A 22413-nucleotide genomic window follows, 5' to 3' on the forward strand; every position below is an offset into this window, starting at 1 on the left:
CTCAGGGTTCCGTCCTGAGCATTGTCCTCTTTGCTATCGCCACTAACCCTATAATAGCCTGTCTCCCGCCGGGCATCTTGGGCTCCGTTTTTGTTGATGATTTTGCCATCTATTGCAGTTGTCTTTGGACCTGTCTCACTGAGCAGTATCTGGAACAATGTCGTGATCGTCTTTACTCCTGGAGCATCGACAGTGGCTTCCGTTTTTCCACTGACAAAACCATCTGTATGAATTTCAGGCGGCGCAGTTGGTTTCGCCCACCGTCTTTACATCTTTGGCCTGTTGACCTTCTGTTCATTGAAACTACAAAATCCCTGGGGTTCATAGTAGATAGGAAACTCTCTTGGTCCTCCCACGTGTCTTATCTGGCAGCCCACTCTTCGCGGCTGCTTAGTGTCGTATGTGTCCTCAATGGTGCTTTGTTTATGCATCTGCATGTCCATCCCTCTTACGCGATCTCAGCACTATTCACCATTGTGGCATCCGTTTGGCCACTAGTACCTTTTACACTAGCCCGGTTGAAAGTCTGCATGCAGAAGCTGCTGAACTACCACTGTCCTACCGCTGTGACTTTCTTCTCAGCAGGTATGCATACCGTTTGTCTGCCACGTGTGGCCACCCATCCTATGCCTCCTTCTTCGATGCTTCCTTTGATTGCCAGTATGGGGAGCATCCATCTTCTCTGTTACCTTCTGGAGTCCGCTTTCGGCACTTGCTACGGTGACTTAACTTCATACTACCTGCAACTTTCCCGGTGGGTGTAAACCCTTCACCACATTGGCTTCGTGAAATGGCCCATTCTCTTACTTAGGACAGTATTCCAGCCTCGCTCTATCACCTTCAGTTTCACGACCTTCTCATGGAACTTCGTGATAGTATCTTTGTATGCATTGATGGCTCTTGGACTGACCATGGGGTCGGGTGTGCCTTCGTCATTGGCACCTATGTCTTTCGATATCGGCTTCCAGCACACTGCTCAGTATTTACAGCCAAGCTCTTCACCCTGTATCTGGCTACGAGTACATCCGGTGACACAGACTTTTCAATTGTGTCCTCTACTCAGACCCTCTCAGTGCCCTTCGAAGGCTATGTGCACTGTACACCATCCATCTCTTAGTGTAGTGGGTCCAGGAAAACTGTCACTTACTCACTCTTATTGGAGCCACTGTGATGTTTATGTGGGTCCCTGGTCATGTCGGTGTGCCAGGAAACGAGGCTGCTGCCAAAGCTACAGTCCTCGTACCTGAGCCCGCTAGTTCCTATATTCCCTCTGATGATCTCTGTGTTGCAGTCTGTCAGGAGGTGGTGTCCCTTTGGGATCGCCAATGGTCCTCCCGCCACGGGAATAAGCTCCAGCTTATTAAGCCTCTCCCAGCAGCTTGGGCAACCCCCTCTCGGCCCTCCTGCCGGGAGGAGGCCATTTCAACTGGGCTGTGTATTGGGTACTGCCTTTTTAGCCATCGTCATTTGAAAAGTGGCGCTACCCTACCACTTTGTACACATTGCACCCAAATTTTAAATGGCCACCACTTCCTGACGGAATGCCCATTTTTTAACTGTTAATGTTCCCGCTTGTGTTTGCCGACCGAGTTATCGGTTGTTTTAGCAAATGACGCGTGGGCTGTCGACCGCGTTTTACTTTTTATCTGCTAAAGCAATATGGTGGAGGCCATTTAATTTTTAGTTTTGGACCTCCGTTTCTGTATGGTTTCTTTCTTAGCCCTGTCTCCATGTCCCTGTTTTTAGCTGACTTCTCTTATAGCTTTCTATGTTGGTATGACTACCAACCAGCATGGCCACTGCCAAACTGCTGCCAAGAACAAAGTTGAACACCTGATAGCACAACATGCTCAATTTCAATGGCTGATTTACAACCCAGGCCATCTTGATCCTTCCCTCCAGCACCCACTCCTCTGAACTACACAGATGGGAGTTATCCTCTCAACACATCCTCTGCTCCTGTAATAATATTGTCCTGGCCTCTGTCTCAGGTAACCCAATGTCCCTGCACTCTCCACCCAACAGTTTCCCCTTCCTCCATCCTGCCACCCCATCCCACTTCATGTTCCCACGTCAACTACAGTGTGTACTCCTACCCACTCACTGCCTCCTACAGTCATGCAGCACATCCATAGCCTGTATACCTGTTACCTCTCCCTCCCCACATTCCTTCCTGGCAAACCAGCGGCCTCTCCCCGAACCCCTAGCCACCCTCCATTAATCCTCCTCTGCCTGCCTCTCCTTCTATCCGCCGCATCTGATACTATCCCCATCACACCACCAGTCCACCTGCCAAAATGCAGGCACTGTGTAATGTGTGTGTGTGTGTGTGTGTGTGTGAGTGAGTGAGTGAGTGAGTGAGAGAGAGAGAGAGAGAGAGAGAGCGCATGTGCATTTTACTGCAGCACGTAATAGGATTTTTTCTCTTTGTGTATGCATATTGACAACTCGGTGTTTTTTGGTGAATGAATTCCGTTAATCTAGTAGTATTTAAGTTTTACCAAAACTTTCTTACAACAAATAATATAAATAGTGAATTTCCTTAATTGTAGTGTGTATGTGCTCAATCGGCCACACACACTGCCACAGTTTCATGCCTGAGGGAATCCCTGAATGTGCAAATGTTCATATTTTGGATATCTTCTGCACCTCTGTAATAAAGTACGAGTGGGTGTAAACTGGCCTGGCAAATTTCTCAGTGGAAGGAATGCGAGGCATCTTGCAACACAAATGAATAGTTTTCTGTGAAATCCATTAAAAACAATTTTGGCGATTTTCAAATTGTCTTTGATCATCTTCAGATGATGGCTTGTTGCTTCACAATGTAGTGATGGGCCTCAGTTTATTTTTAATGATTTTATTTAAATTCCAGTTTATATGGTCTTAAAAATAAGTAGACTCTCATACATCCATTTACATCTAGTATGCACTTACCACAATAAACTTGCTTATCTTTGAAGCAAAATATTATCCCTTACACAAAAGAAACCAACTAGTGAAAATGAGTCCTTAAGAGACAAAAATCTGCTCTTTGTAATTGAACCAGTGAGAAAAAAAATTTTGACTGCCATTCCAAGATATTTGACCCTGAAGATTATCAAATGTTACTATTAAATTGAAGATAATCAGTTTAGGCCCAAATATTTTAATAACTAAAAAAGCTTAAAAGTTAATATTTATCATGTGGTCTAACATGAACTTTCTTGATCAAAGAAACTTATCTTAAGATAAAAATGTTTCAGACTGAAGATATCAATAGTTGAAACTGTGGTGGCATGAGTATGGTAGGTTTTTGCCACTTTGAGCAGCAACTGGCAAAAATATGCTATCTCTTTGATCTTGTCCATGCTTTATTTGAATATGGCAACAAAACTGAAGTAGAAACACCAATTTGCAGCTTTCTCATTACAATAGTCAACTTGTAAACAGTTGTCGAACATGATGATTTAATCGTAATAATACACTCATTGGCCAAGTGACCTCCAAATTGATGGCCTTAATGTCAAAAGTACAGCAAATCCTGTGCTAAAACATTACAGAACTGCCTTTGAGATATGTGTGCAGCTACAGTAAAGGTTTTAACAAAATTGGAGATTGCCAACCTCTGGTTGACATGACATGGAATGGCCCATGAGTCTTAAAAATTGTTTGTAGCAGACTTCCCCAATTAACGTTAGTTGCTCCAGAAGAAAATAGTTTGATTTCTCCTCGTGAGGGGAGGAGGGGGGGGGGGGGAGGATTCAATGGCCCGAAGGAAAATTTCCTTTGGTTTTAAATACAACTATTTTACTATTATGTTTTAGCTTATGCCCAGCTGAACAGTTGCAGACCTGCAGTCTGTATCAGGCGGCTTAGATGTTTTTCTGGTGTGTTAAGAGAAAACGCCGCCATTTGAATAGCAAAGATAAGTTGTCCATTTAAAGTGCTGAAGCAGATTGTCCATCATATGCTCGAAGGTGAGCATTACATAGTCTAAACAGCATAACTTGGAACTCCCATACAGACTGTGTCTGTATATGTGCAGATAGAAATGTGTGTGTGTGTGTGTGCGCGCGCGAATGTATACCTGTCCCTTTTTTTCCCCCTAAGGTAAGTCTTTCCGCTCCCAGGGTTGGAATGACTCCTTCCCCTCTCCCTTAAAACCCACATGCTTTCGTCTTTCCCTCTCCTTCCCTCTTTCCTGATGAGGCAACTGTGGGTTGCGAAAGCTTGAAATTTGTATGTGTGTTTGTGTGTTTTTTATTGTGTCTATCTACCAGCGCTTTCTCATTTGGTAAGTCACAGCATCTTTGTTTTTTAATATATAATCTCATTTTTTGATATGTCTTGAATCTGGGCTCATCTTTTAGGCTGGAACTTAGTGTTTTGCAAAGTGGATGGTCCTCCCCTTTTATTCCAGTAGTCAGCCACTGCAGGTATCTGCCATCTTTTAATTCTGCACTGTATGTTGACAACTTTTGAATTTGGTACAGCTTCCACTCTGTAGTTTCAGCTGAATGCCAGTTTCAAGGCACCATCAGATGGGTCTCTGTGTATACTCTTGTCCATGGTTTCCAATTCTCTCCTGCAAAAATGAAGGTCTTGCATTTCTGTTGTCATACCACAATCCGTCCTGACCCAGAACTCGACTTGGGTATCCAGCACTTTAAAGTTGTTGCACATTTCTGTGTAATGGACTTTACTTTTGTTAAAAAGCTGACTCGGCAACCCAATATTCATCAATTAAAAACTAGTTGCATGCAGAACTCGTACTCTTATCAGCCGAAACATTATGACCATTGCCCATTGTGACATTGGGTGCTGCCTTCTGGCACTGTGGGCACGTGACGCAGTAACAGAAGTGTGTAAGCAAAGCAGACACGAACAGGGGATCACCCTTGTGAAGATACGGGCTGCAGATGAGAAATCCATTGAGATTTTGTGTAATAATAATCTGCCCATTGTCAGTGTCTGTGAATACGTATATCAAAAACGGCAAAGCTGGTCAAATGTTGATGTGCTGCTGTTGTGAGCATATGCAGAAAGAGAGGTAGGAGGACAGTGAAGCTACCACTAGGTGCTAAATGGTTGTACGTCCACAACTCTTCACAGAATGTGGGGTTTGGAGGCTTGTCTGCTTTGTAAAGTAGTATAGATGGTGATCTGTGACATGTCTGCTGAAAGAGCACAATGCTGGTGCACACACAAATGTTTTGGAGCACACCGATCATTGTGCATTGTCGAACAGGGAGCTCCGCGGCAGACAATGCGTATGTGTTCACATGTTGACCCAACAATGTCGTCAGTTACGATTGCCGTGGGCACAGGGTCCGTCAGGATTCAACTGTCAATCAATGGAAACCTGTCAGCTCTTCAGATGAATCACATTTTAACGCTGAGTTGATGGTCGTCTCCACAAATGCTCTCATCGAGGTGAATGCCGGCTCAAAACGTGCAGCACACCACAGATGCAGGCTGGTGGGAGCAGTATTATGCTGTAAGAGACATTCTCCTGCGCTTGCATTGGACTTGTGATAGTACTCGAAGACAATCTGACAGCTGTGAACCACCTGCACCCCTTCATGCTCGATGTCTTCCCTGACAGCGAGATGTCATCTTTCAGCAGCATAATTGTCCGTGTCTCGAAAGCAGAATTGTGCTACAGTGGTGTGAGGAGCGTAATAGTGAACTTACATTGCTGTCTCGGCAACCAAATTCGCCTGCTGTAAACCTTGTGGAACCCATCTGGGTTGCTATCGGGCACCGTCACTTTGTACACAAATCAGTGTCCCGTTATTTGTGCAGATTACGTGACATGTGCATAGACATCTAATGCCACGTACCTCTGCAAACCTGCCAGCGAAGTGCCGGACTTCTGATACGCAAAATCAGTGATGTATTCTGTTCCAAAGACAGGCAAACAAGCTACTAAGCAGGTGGTCATAATGTTTTGGCTCATCAGTATATATCAATTAATGAGACATTAGCATTCTTTGAGGTAAAAAAAAAACGTCTACAGTAATGTCCTGCTAAAGGAAACTATTGAAATTATTAGACATAATCTGTTATCCCATTACAAGGTCAGCACTGCGGAGTGTACTGAACTAATTGAATTTCTAGATTTTGTTTTAACTTAAAATTTTTACCTTCAATGATGCAATATATTATCAACAAGATGGACTTGGGATGGGTAATAGTCTTGCTGGTACTTTAGTGTATGTTTTTTTGAACAATTTATAAATTAAATTTTTTGCCAAGTTTCCACAGCTAAAAAGAAGAAACGATTTGTTATAAACGGTGTGTTGATATAATTTTATTACTGATAGGGAGGGTGATACTAGTGAGCTTAGCGCATTTGCTCAAGCAGTAGGCAGAATGCACCCAAAAATAACTTTTACTACAGAAGCTGGAAAAGATAATGCCATTAACTACTGTGATCTTACTATTAAGAAAGTTGTCAACAAACATAAGGTTTCAATTTTCAGAAAAGCTGCATGTACATGTAGTATCATCAATGCCAGTTCAGGCCATCCTCCATGACATAAATTCTTCTTCACCTCAAATGATTCACCGTCTCCTTCACCTGTCTTTGGCTGAAAGCAAAATATGTAAAGAAGTAAATGATGTCATGCACCCGTACAGTAACCTAAAGAAACATGTAATAAACAGCAGGCAGACACACTCTCGCCTAATAGAACCAATAAAGAACGAACGAAAAACATTCCTATAAAATTTCAAGGCAAGAGTCCCAGCACATAGAAAAATGTTTCAGAAATTTTAATATTAGATGTTGCTTTCTCAAGTTAACAACACCCTAAACCAGCAAGAAAAACATAAGCCGAAAAGGGTGTATGACAAATTTGAAGGCTCTGGAATAGGCAGGATTGATTGTAATAACAGTGATAAATATTATATCTACCAAACTGGCTGCTCTTTTAACATGAGCTTAAGAAGAATTCACAGCCATGTAATGAAACTGCTTTGGGATTGCATTAATCAAACACTGGTCGTTCTATAGGGAGCAATGAGAATAGTATACCTATTCTCCACATGGTGCAATGCAACTTGTTAGAAGAGCATGAAATTTATAAAGTGAAAAACAAGAGCCAACAAAAGTAATAAATGAGCAGAGAATTTTGTACACAATGCCTACTTTGCTTTGTTTGACAAATGTTCTACTTTAATGACTGAACACCTCTCTTCTATATGTCTTGTCTGTTTTACTTAGTATAGAGTGTCTTACCTATTTACTTTGTTTTCTTACATTGAGCATATAACTCTGGTGTTTTCTTATCTCCTTCTCTGTTTATGTAATATATTTTATTAACTAAATAATCTTGTTAATGGTTTGGGATGGTGTTGTATCTATTTTCTTGGAATGGCATGTCGCAGGTTATGAGGGGCCCTCTGGTGGTTATGTTCCTCTAACCTCTTGTCGCCTGTGCGGCATTCTGGCGGTAACACCAGCAGAGGGTGCTGATTGTTTACTGCAGTCTGTTTCCATTCATTTGGGTTCTTTTGCCGTGTGTTTTATCATTTTTATATTATTCTGTGTACTCTGTAAGCTTGCTCTTACAAATGTCATATTTTCATCTAAAATTCTCCACGAGAGCATATCAGAATTATTGTCACTTAACTATTTCCTTTTTAAGAATCTAACTTTTGTCATGTTTTAATTTATTTACACTTTTGTACTGTAATCACTTGTATTACTGATTGTATTCTTATTTTTATTTTATATCTTACCATTATATCATTGAAGAGTATGTGTATGCCTATATTAGCGACAGCATGGAGAAGGTTCGCTGGGCTATGGGAATTAGTAGAAGTCATCCAGTATCCAGTCTGAAAAAACTTTAGTGCCTCTTCAGCAGGGAAGTCGTGCAGATATTTTTCTGGGTCTTAAAGATGTGAATCGTGAGCTCGGCCTCCCATTAGATTGTGAGTGAAATGGAGGGGAGCGAACATGGCAAATGCCTGACCGCACACAGCAATCGTGCAAAGCCTGAGACTGGAACCAGGGTTCATTGTCATAAACAAGGATCACTGGAAGACCTTCCACAAAAAAAATTGGAGAGAGCAAGAATAGACCTTGGTACTGGCTGCGTGGAGTCGGACCATGACGGAAAACACGTCAATGGCAATGGACCTGTAAAATCAATGTGGAGAAGTTCCCAGTACTGGGTTGCTGGAGGCTGCAGAGAGAATAATGACCTAGAAGCTGCCTGTTGACTAGCGCACTGGGGACACAGTGTTCCAGCTCTCTGTCAATGGTGGGACAGTAAACATGTGCGCTAGCCAAGACTTTAATGCAGGAAGCACCTCAGTGGCCTTTGTGTAAGAGCTGTAAAATCTCCTGCCGCAAACTCCTGAAAATGACTGCCCAGGTAGCTGTATGATCTGTGGAGATGAGGAGGACCCCCTCTAATACTGAGAGACAGTGGCGCAAGATAGATTAGTTGCGAAGAGGATAGGACAAGTTGCCCAGAGGATAAGACGGCAAACCTTGTTGTAAGAGGCAAACTACCTGCCTGCGAATGGGGTTGCACTGTTGCCTTGACATGCCCAGCACTAGCGAATGGAAAACTGTCTACTGCTTGATGGGAGGGGACATGAAAATGAAAAAATATGAGCTCATCCCAATCAGGCTCAGGGTCCGTCCAATGGGCAGCTGGGATAAGGTGCCTGCACCCCATGGGCACATGGACTAAATAATGAAATTAAGGGCTTGTGATTCACAATTAGTTGGAATTTAGTAAAATACAAGAAAACATGAAATTTGCTGACCCCCATACACAATAGCCTAGAGTGTCCTCCTCGACCTGAGAGTACTGGACCTAAGCTGGACTAGGAGTTTTGGGTGCAAGCGCCAGTGGCTGCACTGAGCCGTCTGCGTTCCAATAGGTGAGGACAACCTCTATTCTGTGCTGCAAGGTGTGCATAGCCAAAACCAATGGTTTGTTGGGATCTAAGATGGGTAGACATAGTGGCAACTGGAGGAGTTCCTTCAATATGGTGAAGGCCTTATTGCGTACTGGAGACCAGACAAAGGGTGCACGATGATGAACGTCCCAGGAATGAACCAGTGGTAATAGGCAATTTTACCTTAAAAAAAAAAAGCCTGTAGTTCACGCAACAATGAGGGATGTGGTAGGTCCGTAATGACCTTGACAAGACTCTCCATGGATAGGATGCCCTACCTCAAGATGACATGGCTCAGATATTCAAGAGATGGTTGGAAAAATTTGAACTTTTGCAGATTTGCAACATGGACCCATGGTCCAGAGTTTTTGAAAGAGGGCCCGGAAGTTTTGCAGGCAGTTGCTCGTAGTATGTCCTGTAAAGACAGTGTCATCTAGGTAGTTGAAGCAGTGGAGAATATTGGACATGACCTGTTCCAGGTAGCATTTAAAAATTGCGGGAGAATTTGTCAACCCGAACATGAATTGTAGGTATTGATAAAGACCAAATGGCATGTTAAAGATCACGACATGCTTGGATTCATCATCCAGGGGAAGTGGTGATGTGCTTTGGAAAGATCAAGTTTGGAGGAGAATTGACAGCCTGATAAGTGTGTGAACAATTTGTCAGGAATGGGCGGAGTGTGCGTGTGCGTGTGCGTGTGCGTGTGCGTGTGTGTGTGTGTGTGTGTGTGTGTGGGTCACCACAAAGGTGCAATTTGCCTGTGGATTTTTTAACGATGACAACGGTAATGGCCCATTCCCATGAGGAAATTGGAACCCCAGCCACAAGAGAGGTGAGCTGGTCCAGCCCCACCATGACTTGGGATCAGAGGGCCAGGGGAATTTGCCCAGCACAAAAGATCCAAGATGAGCTGACTATTTCAAGGTTATGTGAACTTGAAAGTCTGTGGCACACCCTAGGTCTTTTGCAAAGATACCCAAAATTCTGAGCAGAGTTTCCCAAGACTGATAGTGGACCTCAGCAAAAACTATCTGTATGTAGTCCATGACCAAAAAGCCAAAGGCCTGAAAGCCATAAACCCAAAAAGGTTTGCTGGACTAACATTGTGGATGACAGTAAATAGGTAAAGTCAGTGATTTGTATGTAACCTCTACCATGAACTGGCCAAGCAAGAGGATTTGCTGTTTACCATATCCCGTGAGACGTGTGTTTACCAGTGACAGCTGCGGAGAGCCGAGGTCTGAATATGTTTGAGTGTTAAGCCGGAAAACTGTTATGCCAGTGTCCATCTGCAGGCTAAGTAGTGAAAAAAATAATTGAAAAGTAAGTCTTTAATAATTGTTTTTAAACAGCTTTGCACTACTCACATTTTTGTATTTTTAATTTCCACAATGTAAGAGTGTGAGTACTATTTTGTGGTGGATCATATGTGTATATCCTCAAGACTATCTATCCCTGCCTCACCATCCTGAGAAGGTATATTTATTTGGTTATTTATATCCAAGATAATGATCCCACATATTAGTGTTGTGAAATGTGTATAGTTTGTAAATATTACAATGTTTTAATTATTCTGTTTCAGTGGGTTGGATCAATTGACCTGAAAGAAAATGAACAAGCTGATGCCAACATTCTTGTGAAACCTGAAGAATCTTGGATTGAGCAGGTATCAACACAGAGTAACCCAAAGAACTCAGAAATTGTTGGTTTTTTACTTTGTCTGAAGACCTCTTGCTGCACATAATGTGGATGTATTTCTCATTAGAGCAGTTATTTGGCTATGTACTTTTATCATTAAATTTGGATTTTAAGTAAGTGTGCTCACAGATGAAGAAAAAGACTACTTTGGTGAGGCCCCACAGAAACTAAAGTGAACAGTTACTGTTTCTGATTGTAGTGTTGAACATCACAAATTATAAAAATGTAGGTTACAAACATACAGTAAATAACATATCTTAAATATAGTTCACTATGTGTGCCAGGAAAGAGCAACAGCAATTCCCCTTGAGTGATTAGAGTCTTATATTGAAGTTTGCAAGAGGCAGTGCACTGATACAAGAAGTGACCTGTTGACTAGTGTCGAGCTTTTTTAGTATGATAAAGTCCAATCTGAAGTAACACCTAAGTATATATAAGTAAATCATTGCTCCAATTACCCACTCTTCCATATCATATGTAAATTTACCATTAGCTTCTCAGTTTTCAATATGAAATGTGCACATGTGGCTCTTTATAGGTTTTGTACTGGCTGGTTCTGACATACCATGAAGTGCAGTTGTCAGTACTTTTAGGGTTTTACTTAATATGCTTAGTTTCTTCAAAGCATCTCTTTGAAGTGCTTTGTAAATAAATGAACTAAAAAACATTTTATTTTGCAGGAAGTGTATGTTATCAAACAGATTGGTTCTCTCTTAAATGGTGAGAAAATTGATGCTGTAATTTGTGTTGCTGGAGGATGGGCTGGTGGAAATGCAGCCTCGCCAGGTAATGCATTTATTTCCATCAAAACAAATACTACAAAATATATAATATGCCTAGAGGAAATTTCTACACGAAATATCAGCAAACGGAAACGCACAGGAAAATGTAAATTACTGCCTTTCACGATCAGGAGCAGCTCCTCATGGCAGAAGAGAGGAAAGATTGGACACCACTTGTCACTTTTCCTGCACCTTTATTATGCATTATAAGTCTCTTTCTCCAACCATTTCTTCTAGTGTGGCAGGAGGAGGAACCCAGTTCCAAAAGAAGCAATTTTACATCTTTTAAATCTGTTTCCAAATGATTCTGTTTGACAATTATGTTTTCTCTATCAGATGTAAATATTTTCAGGATAATGACCTCTTTCGTCTATGTAGTGTGTGTGAATTTTTAACAATATTGTGACTATGCTGTACAACCATCATTCTGAGAGCCTTCATTCTGAAATTTTTGAAGAGCTGCCCATCTCCATCTCTGACTAGGCTGTGATTTTTTTTTTTCCTCCTGCTTATTTCTTACTGCCACCTAACTCTCCATTTTTCGTATGACAAATGAAGAAACACAACCTTTTTTCCCATTATCTTTTTCACTGTTTCAGTGCACTCTTGTGATACTCAGCCTTATAGTTGTTCATCAGTAATGCCTGAACAGAAAATGTGAAGGCATGAAAAGTTCAATAAAGTGGAGGTGGGCTATGTTTTGTTTTGACCCATCTGACAGCATGTTACAGCACTGTGGTGCAGGGACTGCAAGCATGCACCTGTAAACAAACAAAAATTAATTATGTAATCTTTTTTGTTATAATTTAAACATTGACTACCTTTTATACACTATTATGTTGTAAATACATATTTTGTCATATGTATTATTAATCAACTATAGATTGAATATTATGGGTGTCCACTTTGTGGGATATCCTGAACAATGCAACAGATGATGCAGAATGTACTGGTTTTCATGAATCAAGGGGGGGCAGCAAAAGTATGTATCTCAAAAATCTCACTGTCAAATATGACAAACTTGAACACATTTCAAATGATCGTTCCCATGAGCTATATTTGATGTGAATGCATTTCTTCTTGGTAGTGTGCGAGAAAGACATAGGACGAGAAGTGCAACCAGCTACAGCCTTCTTTTGTCATTTTTCCAGGTTACTGCGCCCTTTGCATTCAGTACAGAACCTTGAGGTCACCACTTCATGTGCTGAATTGCATACTGTTGAAAATACAAGTTCACAACAGTTTCACTGTTTGGTTTAGAGTTCTTATAGGGCAAAATCACCTATGGTGGCAATATAAAACATACAGATCCATTAAAGGTGTTTTGGTTGGCAAGAGAGCCAACACCGTTTTACTAAAGGAGGCCGAAATGCACACGTTTTAGCTCACGCAGGCTGGCATGAGGTCTGGAACATAAGGAAAATAGAATTTAGAAAAACGGATGTAGCTGGTGGAATACTTAACTTTAATCCATTAATGATGAACGTCGGTCTAGACGGTACATGATTCACAATATCAATAGTAAGTGATAATGGCGCCTTGCTAGGTCGTAGCAAATGACGTAGCTGAAGGCTATGCTAACTATCGTCTCGGCAAATGAGAGCGTATTTTGTCAGTGAACCAAGTCGGCTGTACAACTGGAGCGAGTGCTAGGAAGTCTCTCTAGACCTGCTGTGGGGCGGCACTCGGTCTGCAATCACTGATAGTGGCGCCACGCGGGTCCGACGTATACTACTGGAACGCGGCCGATTTAAAGGCTACCATCTAGCAAGTGTGGTGTCTGGCGGTGACACCACAAAAGGTGTCATATTTGTTGACTTAGAAAACCCCAGTTTCATATAGTAAGACATGTGTCCTGCATCCATATAAACATGGGCCAACCCACAAATGTACAGCACCCCTTGATGTAACAATTAGCTCTGTTATGCATCGTTATTGTGTGATCTGTTAAGTAGCTGATTTATTATTGATTCAAACCTTTCCTTGACAGCAGAAAAATTCCAGTGTATGATGATGATGATGATACACCTTGGTGTGATATGCTCTTTAATGTATAGACAGTATCAATTCTGAATGCTTGTTTTTGCTAGAACTATTTTAAATAAACGTAAGAGTCAAAATAAAAACATCGAACTTGATACAATGAAATAGTTTTGCCTTACAAAATCATTAAAGTTTTTGCTGAGAAATCAGTTTTAATGAGACCATCTGCAGCATTTGGTCTGACTGCAAACTTATAATACTGCATAGGTTCTGTCTTAAGGAACTGCACTCCTGGAAATGGAAAAAAGAACACATTGACACCGGTGTGTCAGACCCACCATACTTGCTCCGGACATTGCGAGAGGGCTGTACAAGCAATGATCACACGCACGGCACAGCGGACACACCAGAAATCGCGGTGTTGGCCGTCGAATGGCGCTAGCTGCGCAGCATTTGTGCACCGCTGCCGTCAGTGTCAGCCAGTTTGCCGTGGCATACGGAGCTCCATCGCAGTCTTTAACACTGGTAGCATGCCGCGACAGCGTGGACGTGAACCGTATGTGCAGTTGACGGACTTTGAGCGAGGGCGTATAGTGGGCATGCGGGAGGCCGGGTGGACGTATCGCCGAATTGCTCAACACGTGGGGCGTGAGGTCTCCACAGTACATCGATGTTGTCGCCAGTGGTCGGCGGAAGGTGCACGTGCCCGTCGACCTGGGACCGGACCGCAGCGACGCACGGATGCACGCCAAGACCGTAGGATCCTACGCAGTGCCGTAGGGGACCGCACCGCCACTTCCCAGCAAATTAGGGACACTGTTGCTCCTGGGGTATCGGCGAGGACCATTCGCAACCGTCTCCATGAAGCTGGGCTACGGTCCCGCACACCGTTAGGCCGTCTTCCGCTCACGCCCCAACATCGTGCAGCCCGCCTCCAGTGGTGTCGCGACAGGCGTGAATGGAGGGACGAATGGAGACGTGTCGTCTTCAGCGATGAGAGTCGCTTCTGCCTTGGTGCCAATGATGGTCGTATGCGTGTTTGGCGCCGTGCAGGTGAGCGCCACAATCAGGACTGCATACGACCGAGGCACACAGGGCCAACACCCGGCATTATGGTGTGGGGAGCGACCTCCTACACTGGCCGTACACCACTGGTGATCGTCGAGGGGACACTGAATAGTGCACGGTACATCCAAACCGTCATCGAACCCATCGTTCTACCATTCCTAGACCGGCAAGGGAACTTGCTGTTTCAACAGGACAATGCACGTCCGCATGTATCCCGTGCCACCCAACGTGCTCTAGAAGGTGTAAGTCAACTACCCTGGCCAGCAAGATCTCCGGATCTGTCCGCCATTGAGCATGTTTGGGACTGGATGAAGCGTCGTCTCACGCGGTCTGCACGTCCAGCAAGAACGCTGGTCCAACTGAGGCGCCAGGTGGAAATGGCAGGGCAAGCCATTCCACAGGACTACATCCAGCATCTCTATGATCGTCTCCATGGGAGAATAGCAGCCTGCATTGCTGCGAAAGGTGGATATACACTGTACTAGTGCCGACATTGTGCATGCTCTGTTGCCTGTGTCTATGTGCCTGTGGTTCTGTCAGTGTGATCATGTGATGTATCTGACCCCAGGAATGTGTCAATAAAGTTTCCCCTTCCTGGGACAATGAATTCACGGTGTTCTTATTTCAATTTCCGGGAGTGTATGTCAAAATATCCAAAATAACACCTACTTTAAACAATGGAAAATCCATGACAGAATAATAACAATATTATGAAACGAGTAGTTGCTACTAACCATATAGTGGAGATGCTGAGTCACAGATAGGCACAACAGAAAGACTGTCAAACAGTAAGCTTTCAACCAAACAGGTCTTCTTATGAACTAGACACACACACACACACACACACACACACACACACACACACACACGGTAAGTGTGTGTGTGTGTGTGGGGGGGGGGGGGAGGTGTTTGTGGAAGAAAGCCTTTTTGGCCGAAAGCTTACTTGTTGACAGTCTTTTTGTTGTACCTATCTGCTGTATGGTGAGTAGCAATTTATTCCTCCCATAATAGTGCCATTAATCCATCCTGGATTTTCCTTTTTAATTAGTAATTTATACTAATAATAAAACTAAAACACTTGTCTGTTTATCTTTGAACACCATTGTCTCCAGAACTGCTTGACAAATTTGCATGATGTTTTCATAGGGAACTTGAGTATACCATTGAGCAACATATAGGCTTTATTTCATCAAATCAGGTCATATGTATTGTAAAAATGTCTATGTAAGTATGTTCCAGATCTCCTCAAAAAAACATTGGCTTGGTTTCAACCAAACTTAGTACACGTATCACTTACGGTCTGGAAAGAATTGCTGTGGGGTTAAGAATCACCCACCTGTCAAAGGGGTGGGAGTGAAAAACAGGTGTAGACAATGACGCATGAATATGGAGATTTTATTCATCCAGTGTTTGAGAACAAGAGCACTTAGTGCCTTGCAACAAACTTTACACATAATTTCAAACTTTTACTAAACTTTTTCTCATTGACACCTTCCTCAAAATGATGAAAGGCAAAAAGTTCGCTGCTTACTACATTTCTACACAAGGCATGGCATTTTAATTTATTACTTCTTTACTGTTAGTTGTATTTGTAACACTTTCTGCAGACATTGTTCACATATACTGCTGAATATATGAGCAAAATTATATCATTGTATGACATATAGTTGAGGATATATGAAGTCATGAACACTGAGATGTGTGAAAAACTGCTGCGCTATGCATAACATTTAAATTTATTGTTACTAGCCCACTGAACTGCTTTCAGTAAAATTAGGTAACAAGATAGCTTGAACCATAAGGAAAACATAGTTTACTTTAGAAAGTGTTGTAGTACAAGATAATTTTTGATTTGATGAATATTACACAGATTAGGGAAAAATATTTGCTCTTGGAAAAAGCTGTTTACTCTTTAACTTTGAACTTTATTCTGTTTGTGATAAAGCTTTTATTGGTTGATGTGTACTACGTGATATTACTCAAACTAATGAATACAATCTTTTTTTATAATTTTCAGTGTGTTTAATTCATACTTCCACACTGTTTGTTGCACAGTGTATAGCTACTATGCACACTGTCGAATATTTGAGAACAAGAACTTTACACATAATTGTGAAACTTTTTCTTGCTTATAACCCCTACAAAATGATTAGAAGAAAAAAGTTTATTGCTCAGTACACTTTCGCTGTTCATGCAGTAAAACCGCCACATCAGACGTGCGGTCATGACTTGTAATTTGTTACGTCTTCGCTACTAACTCTATTCACAACACAATTAGTAGATTGTGTCTACCATATGCTGCTGAATGTACCTACAAAATAATGTCATTCTACGACACAGAAATAGGGGGAGGAGGGCATGGACAGAGAGACGAGGGAGTAGCAGATGGACAGAGGGAGGTCGGAGGAGGAGATGGACTACTAAAATTGAAAAAAAATGCATACCTGAGCAACGCCAGGTACTCATCTAGGGTACTAATAGTTATTTCACGTGGCTCGTAAATTGCACTCACATGATTTACTGTTATTAAAATGTCCGCCTCAGAAGAGCACCCTTAACAAAACAACATCTGTGTAGTTGAGGGGGTTTGTATGTTCCTATGATGTGGGGGCGGGTGGTGGTGGGGGGCGGCTATACTGGTGGTAATGTAACTATTGGCACGGTCTCTCAAGGCTCCACAGGGGATCCAGGCAGTGTATACCACAGCATCCTGTCTTGTGTACTGTCCCTTCTGTTTCCTTTGTCTGATTGTGTGGCAGCAGGCACAGTCCCCTGATATGGCAGTGGAAGATCCATCATCTTCTTCTTTTTCTTCTTCTTCTTGGTGCCATACACTTGTAGTGTGTTGGCTGCTCCCAGGCAGTGTTGCCTTGCTTCTTGAACCAGCTCTTCAAAATTGTTGATGCCAGTCCATGTCCTTATATTCTGTGACCATGATTGCTTCCTTCTACCTGGTGGGCGCTTTCCTTCTATTCTGCCTTCTATAATTAATTGCAGAAGTTCATATTTGTTTCCTCTCATAATGTGCCCCAGGTACAATGTCTTTCTTCTTTTAATTGTCCCCATTAGTTCTCTGTCCACCTCGATAGATCCATGGTAACCAGGAAAATGGTGATGCACGTACTACAGAGGTATGGGTAGTGTTCTGTAGTGAAGGTGAAGACAAACTATCTAAGGAGTAAGATCCTGAAATAAAACCGTGGCAGGTGTCCAGGCCATGAGATGGCAGCCCCACCAGGACACTCGAGGGCTGCAGGATGGTAACCCGCACCATCAAAAACTTCAGATCACAGAAATGTTGAACTGCTGATAGATTTGTGCATTGAGCATGACCTAGTCATTGGAAGTTTACTGTTGCCATGAGATAATGTGGGTCTCTTCATGTTATTGCAAATCAAATAGGTCACATAACCATAAGTTTTGACATGCTCCATTAAATGTAAGAAATGAGGTGTTGACATTGGAAGTGACTACTGCCTAGTTATGAAGTAGTTCAGATTGAAAATAGTGGAAAATAGGACCAAGCTCAAGCACAGGAGAAAAAAATGGATATGGGAGGGTTAAAACACCAACAATTCCAAGAAAGATCAGCACTAGAACTAAAAAATAGTTTTCAGGTCCTCTCTGAAGAAAATTTTATGTAGGCAGCAATTGAAGCAAGTTGGCAAAATTTTGGAGACAGTTATCTAGATATTGGAACCATCTTATGATTTAAGGCACATCAAAGGAAAGAAAGGCTCTCAGATGACAAATGGGATGAAATTGACTATAGGAAAAACTAAAACAAAAGATAAGTCTTCGCAACGAGACCACAGAAAATTGAATCACATAAAGAATACACTGGGGCAGACAAGAGTCAAAATACAGCCAGGAGAGAGAACAGGAAATGGCCCAATGATCAGGCACAGTTAGCAGAATATGTTGGAAGATAATGGAATATACAGGAGCAATATAATATTGTCAAATGGCTGTCAGTGAAGAACTTCAAATTTGAAGCACCAATTAAGAGCAAGGATGGTGTGATTTTTACGACAGAGGAACGGCTGTAAAGATGAGAGAAGCATTTCGGTGAGCAATCCAAGAGGAACAGCTGAGATATGTTCCAGAGGAAATCAAAGCGGATGAAGGTACAAATCTGCAATTGCTCACAGTGGATGAAATTAGGATTGTTTTGAGAATCCTAAAAAATAAAAAGGCTCCAGGCCAAGCAGTGGAACTGTTAAAATCTGATATTGAAAATATGTTTGTTCTTACGAGTGGACTGGCACCATCAGTGCAGACATGAACACCATCACTGGCAGCACGACATATTGATGATTACGGTGTTCAGTTACAAGCTATCTATGGGCTCTAAATAGTAAGCACTATTGTAGTTGTTCTCGACAAAGATGACGACAATCAGTCTTGTTGAAAGCTAAAGTTTTTATGCAGATTCAACATGACAAACACTCAAAGAGTATTTTATACAATAATGTCAGAAACTTCAATCACATATAGCCTGTCAGTTCAAGAAAATATATCCCAGGCCCAAGTGTGTGTCGTGTTTCAACAAAATGCCCAGACCCATGACTCAGCCTCCAAGTGTTTTTAAATTAACATTGTATCAACTGAAACTTCCTGGCAGATTAAAACTGAGTGCCGGACCGAGATTCGAACTCTGGACCTTTGCCATTCGCGGGCAAGTGCTCTACCAACTGAGCTACCCAAGCACGACTCACGCCCACTCCTCACAGCTTCACTTTTGCCAGTACCTCGTCTCCTACCTTCCAAACTTTATAGAAGCTCACCTACGAATCTTGCAGAATTAGCACTCCTGAAAGAAAGGATATTGCCGAGACATGGCTTAGTCACAGCCTGAACGATGTTTCCAGAATGAGATTTTCACTCTGCAGCGGAGTGTGCGCTGATATGAAATTTCCTAGCACATTAAAACTGTGTGCCGGACCGAGACTCGAACTCGGGACCTTTGCCTTTCGCGGGCAAGTGTTCTACCAACTGTGGCTAAGCCATGTCTTCGCAATATCCTTTCTTTCAGGAGTGCTGGTTCTGCAAGATTCGCATATGTTGTAATTAAAATAGTGCTAATAATAATAATAATAATAATAACAATGATGAAAAGAGAGAGGAAAGTTTACAATTAAAGTATACGTAGGTTTAAAAACAGAAAAATAAAAAACTTCCTGGGGGATTAAAACTGTGTGCCGGACCGAAACTAGAACTCTGGACCTTTGCCTTTCATGGGCAAGTGCTCTACCATCTGAGCTACCCATGCACGACTCACGCCCCGTTGTTACAACTTTAATTCTGCCAGTACCTCGCCTCCATGGCTAAGCCATGTCGCCGCAATATCCTTTCTTCCAGGAGTGCTAGTTCTGCAAGGCTCGCAGGAGAGCTTCTGTAAAGTTTGGAGGGTAAGAGACAAGGTACTGGCAGAAGTTAGGCTGTGAGGACGGGTCGTGAGTCGTGCTTGGGTAGCTCAGTTGGTAGAGCACTTGTCCGCGAAAGGCAAAGGTCCCAAGTTCGAGTCTCGGTCCAGCACACAGTTTTAATCTGCCAGGAAGCTTCATATCAGTGCACACTCCGCTGCAGTGTGAAAATCTCATTCTGGAATTGTATCAACTATTTTCAGTTGGAATCAGTGAGTTTCATGTATCTTACGATCTGCAAAGAGTTTGTGAAATACTCAACTTCCGGGTCAACAGCAGTATTGTCTGAATATAAGTTCAGAGAGCTGCCATTTCTAAGATGGGTTTAAAATAAGTTTGTGTCTTTGGTTTTTTTAAAAGTAAGTTACACAGAATAAGAAACTCACTTCAGTTTTCCTCTGTCATTAAAACTTCATAAGCTGGAAACCCTTCATTCAATCCCACAGCAAGTGTCCTTTTCAGCTCTTCAGTTATGTAGAGAAAAGTTTATAGAATATTGTTTTGAAGGAAGTTTGCTGTTTCCACTATTCTCTCTGTTTCTTGGCTACTGAAATTGCATCTGTATGGTATCATTCCAACTTTTGAAACCCGTTTGAATGTCTGGTCTTCCAGTCTAATAGAAACTTGACCTTCTATATTTAAGTGATTCTCAAAATGTTAAATGTCTCAGTGTTTGGAGGCCAGAGTAGACTGATCTGTTTCTTGCATCCTTACAATTTCACATTGATTCCACCTGGGAGAGAAGACTACAGAATGCAGCAAGTTTATCAGGCATCTGTTTTTATCATTAATCGTCTCCTTCTAGAACAGTTTGACATGAATTACTTGCAGTTAGTGAGATCATTTGAGATTAAAGAAATAGCATTGTGTGTGGGATCTTAAGATTTGAGTGCGTGAAAAATAGGTGATTTTTATTTTCAAGTAAAATATAAAGTCATCCTGAATGTGATGTAGTTTTATACCTTGCACTTTTGTCTCTAAGGAATGATTTTGTCTGCTTTGGACACTGCCTATAACTCTGCACCTGGTGGAAAGACCCCTTACAGCCAGAACATTGCTCAGCGGTGGGAATTCCTGAAGCCCTCCCTTTGGACCTGTAACAAAAAAGCTTTTCGATACATTTCCTGTCAGCATCCATAGGATATTAAAAAATATTAAGTTCTAACACAATGGTGACGTTTTGGGGCAAATATCATTTTCTTTGCCCAAAAAATCGAAAGAAAAGCTTGTACCAAAATTAAACTTTTGAAGATATCACAAAATAGTGAAATACACTGATAGAGAATTCAATTTAGAATGGTGGCATCAGATTCCGATCAAAATCATATGTACATTCTTGAGTCATGGTTCCCACCAATTTGAAACATACAGTTCTGAGAAAAATTAATTTCTGGTTACATTTTTTGTAGTTACGTTAAACATACTTCCAGTCATTGATTCCTGGACCATAAAGCATTTCGTCCTGATCCAAAAGGGAGTCCTCCTCCACCTTCTTCATGGTCATGGTGGTCCTGTGGGCATCTTTGACAGCTGCTGTCATCTGATGCTCTGCTGGTTCAATATGCTTTTTGTCTGATTTTGTGAAGAAGTTGTAACAGGCTGGTCCAATCTCAAGTTGGAGCATGTTCATAATTTCCATAATGCCTGTTATGCTGTAGTTGAAATTACATGTTGGACTATTTTCCGCACTGTGAATGGTATTCAGAGACAGTTTTCCACAAATTGCACTAGAACTCGATAAGAGTTTCTGGTGAAATAGGGATGAACACTACAGTAAAGTTGACACCCCCATAATAAATGTTCTTTTTACACCGTACCTTGCACAGAGGTCATTGGTGGGTGTTGAATTCTCTGATTTGCTTAAATATCCTGAGTGCAGTTCAAGCTGTTCGGGTTGTGTTTACAAGATCCGGAACTTACACAGTTTTTGAGTACTCACTTATGTGATCATCAGAAGAAATTATTTGCTGATAATCATTAATGGCATAGTTCCATTACACCATGTATTTTAGTTGCAGTCCATTACAGCTTTATTTCTGTTAAGATGTATTTGTGCTGCTCAATAATGTGATCTTGTGTAACATACTCACATAACAATTTTTTTGAAAAACAAAAGAAAGATGATCATACAACCACTACTTTTCAGAGTTTATAAAGAATGCGGATTTGATGTGGCGGCAAAGTGTGTGGAGTTCTACAATTGCAGCATCTGTAGCTGCTAAATACTTGAAAGAAGGTGGTATGATAACTCTGCCTGGAGCTAAGCCAGCTTTAGGTGCAACCGCAGGTATGTGTTAGTGCTCAACAGATGTATATACCCTCTGTGCGGAAACAAATCCCAGTATGTGTCAGAAGACTCACATAGGCTTAGTAGCGTAATTGTTCCTTTATTTTAAGCCATGGACTGTGATTTTTAAATATGCTTGCTATTTAAGAAATGGGCAAGTTCTGTTATCTTTTCTGAAATTTCCATTCTAGTTAACTGTAAATATAAGTAATTTGCTTTCATAACTACCAATATTTCTAATTCTTTTTATCAGAAAACTGTGGAC

General features: G+C 41.8%; 1 protein-coding gene across 1 annotated transcript in view; it reads left to right on the plus strand.

Moving 5' to 3' along the window:
- Window positions 1–22413, plus strand: part of LOC126188077 (dihydropteridine reductase) — a 59183-nt gene that overhangs the window by 4509 nt on the left and 32261 nt on the right. Inside the window, exons 2-4 of the mRNA XM_049929527.1 lie at window positions 10487–10570; window positions 11283–11388; window positions 22008–22148. Coding sequence (XP_049785484.1) covers window positions 10487–10570; window positions 11283–11388; window positions 22008–22148 — 331 coding nt within the window. The remainder of the gene's footprint in view (window positions 1–10486; window positions 10571–11282; window positions 11389–22007; window positions 22149–22413) is intronic.

This window comes from Schistocerca cancellata, chromosome 5, assembly GCF_023864275.1.
Source record: "Schistocerca cancellata isolate TAMUIC-IGC-003103 chromosome 5, iqSchCanc2.1, whole genome shotgun sequence".
Taxonomy (NCBI): domain Eukaryota; kingdom Metazoa; phylum Arthropoda; class Insecta; order Orthoptera; family Acrididae; genus Schistocerca; species Schistocerca cancellata.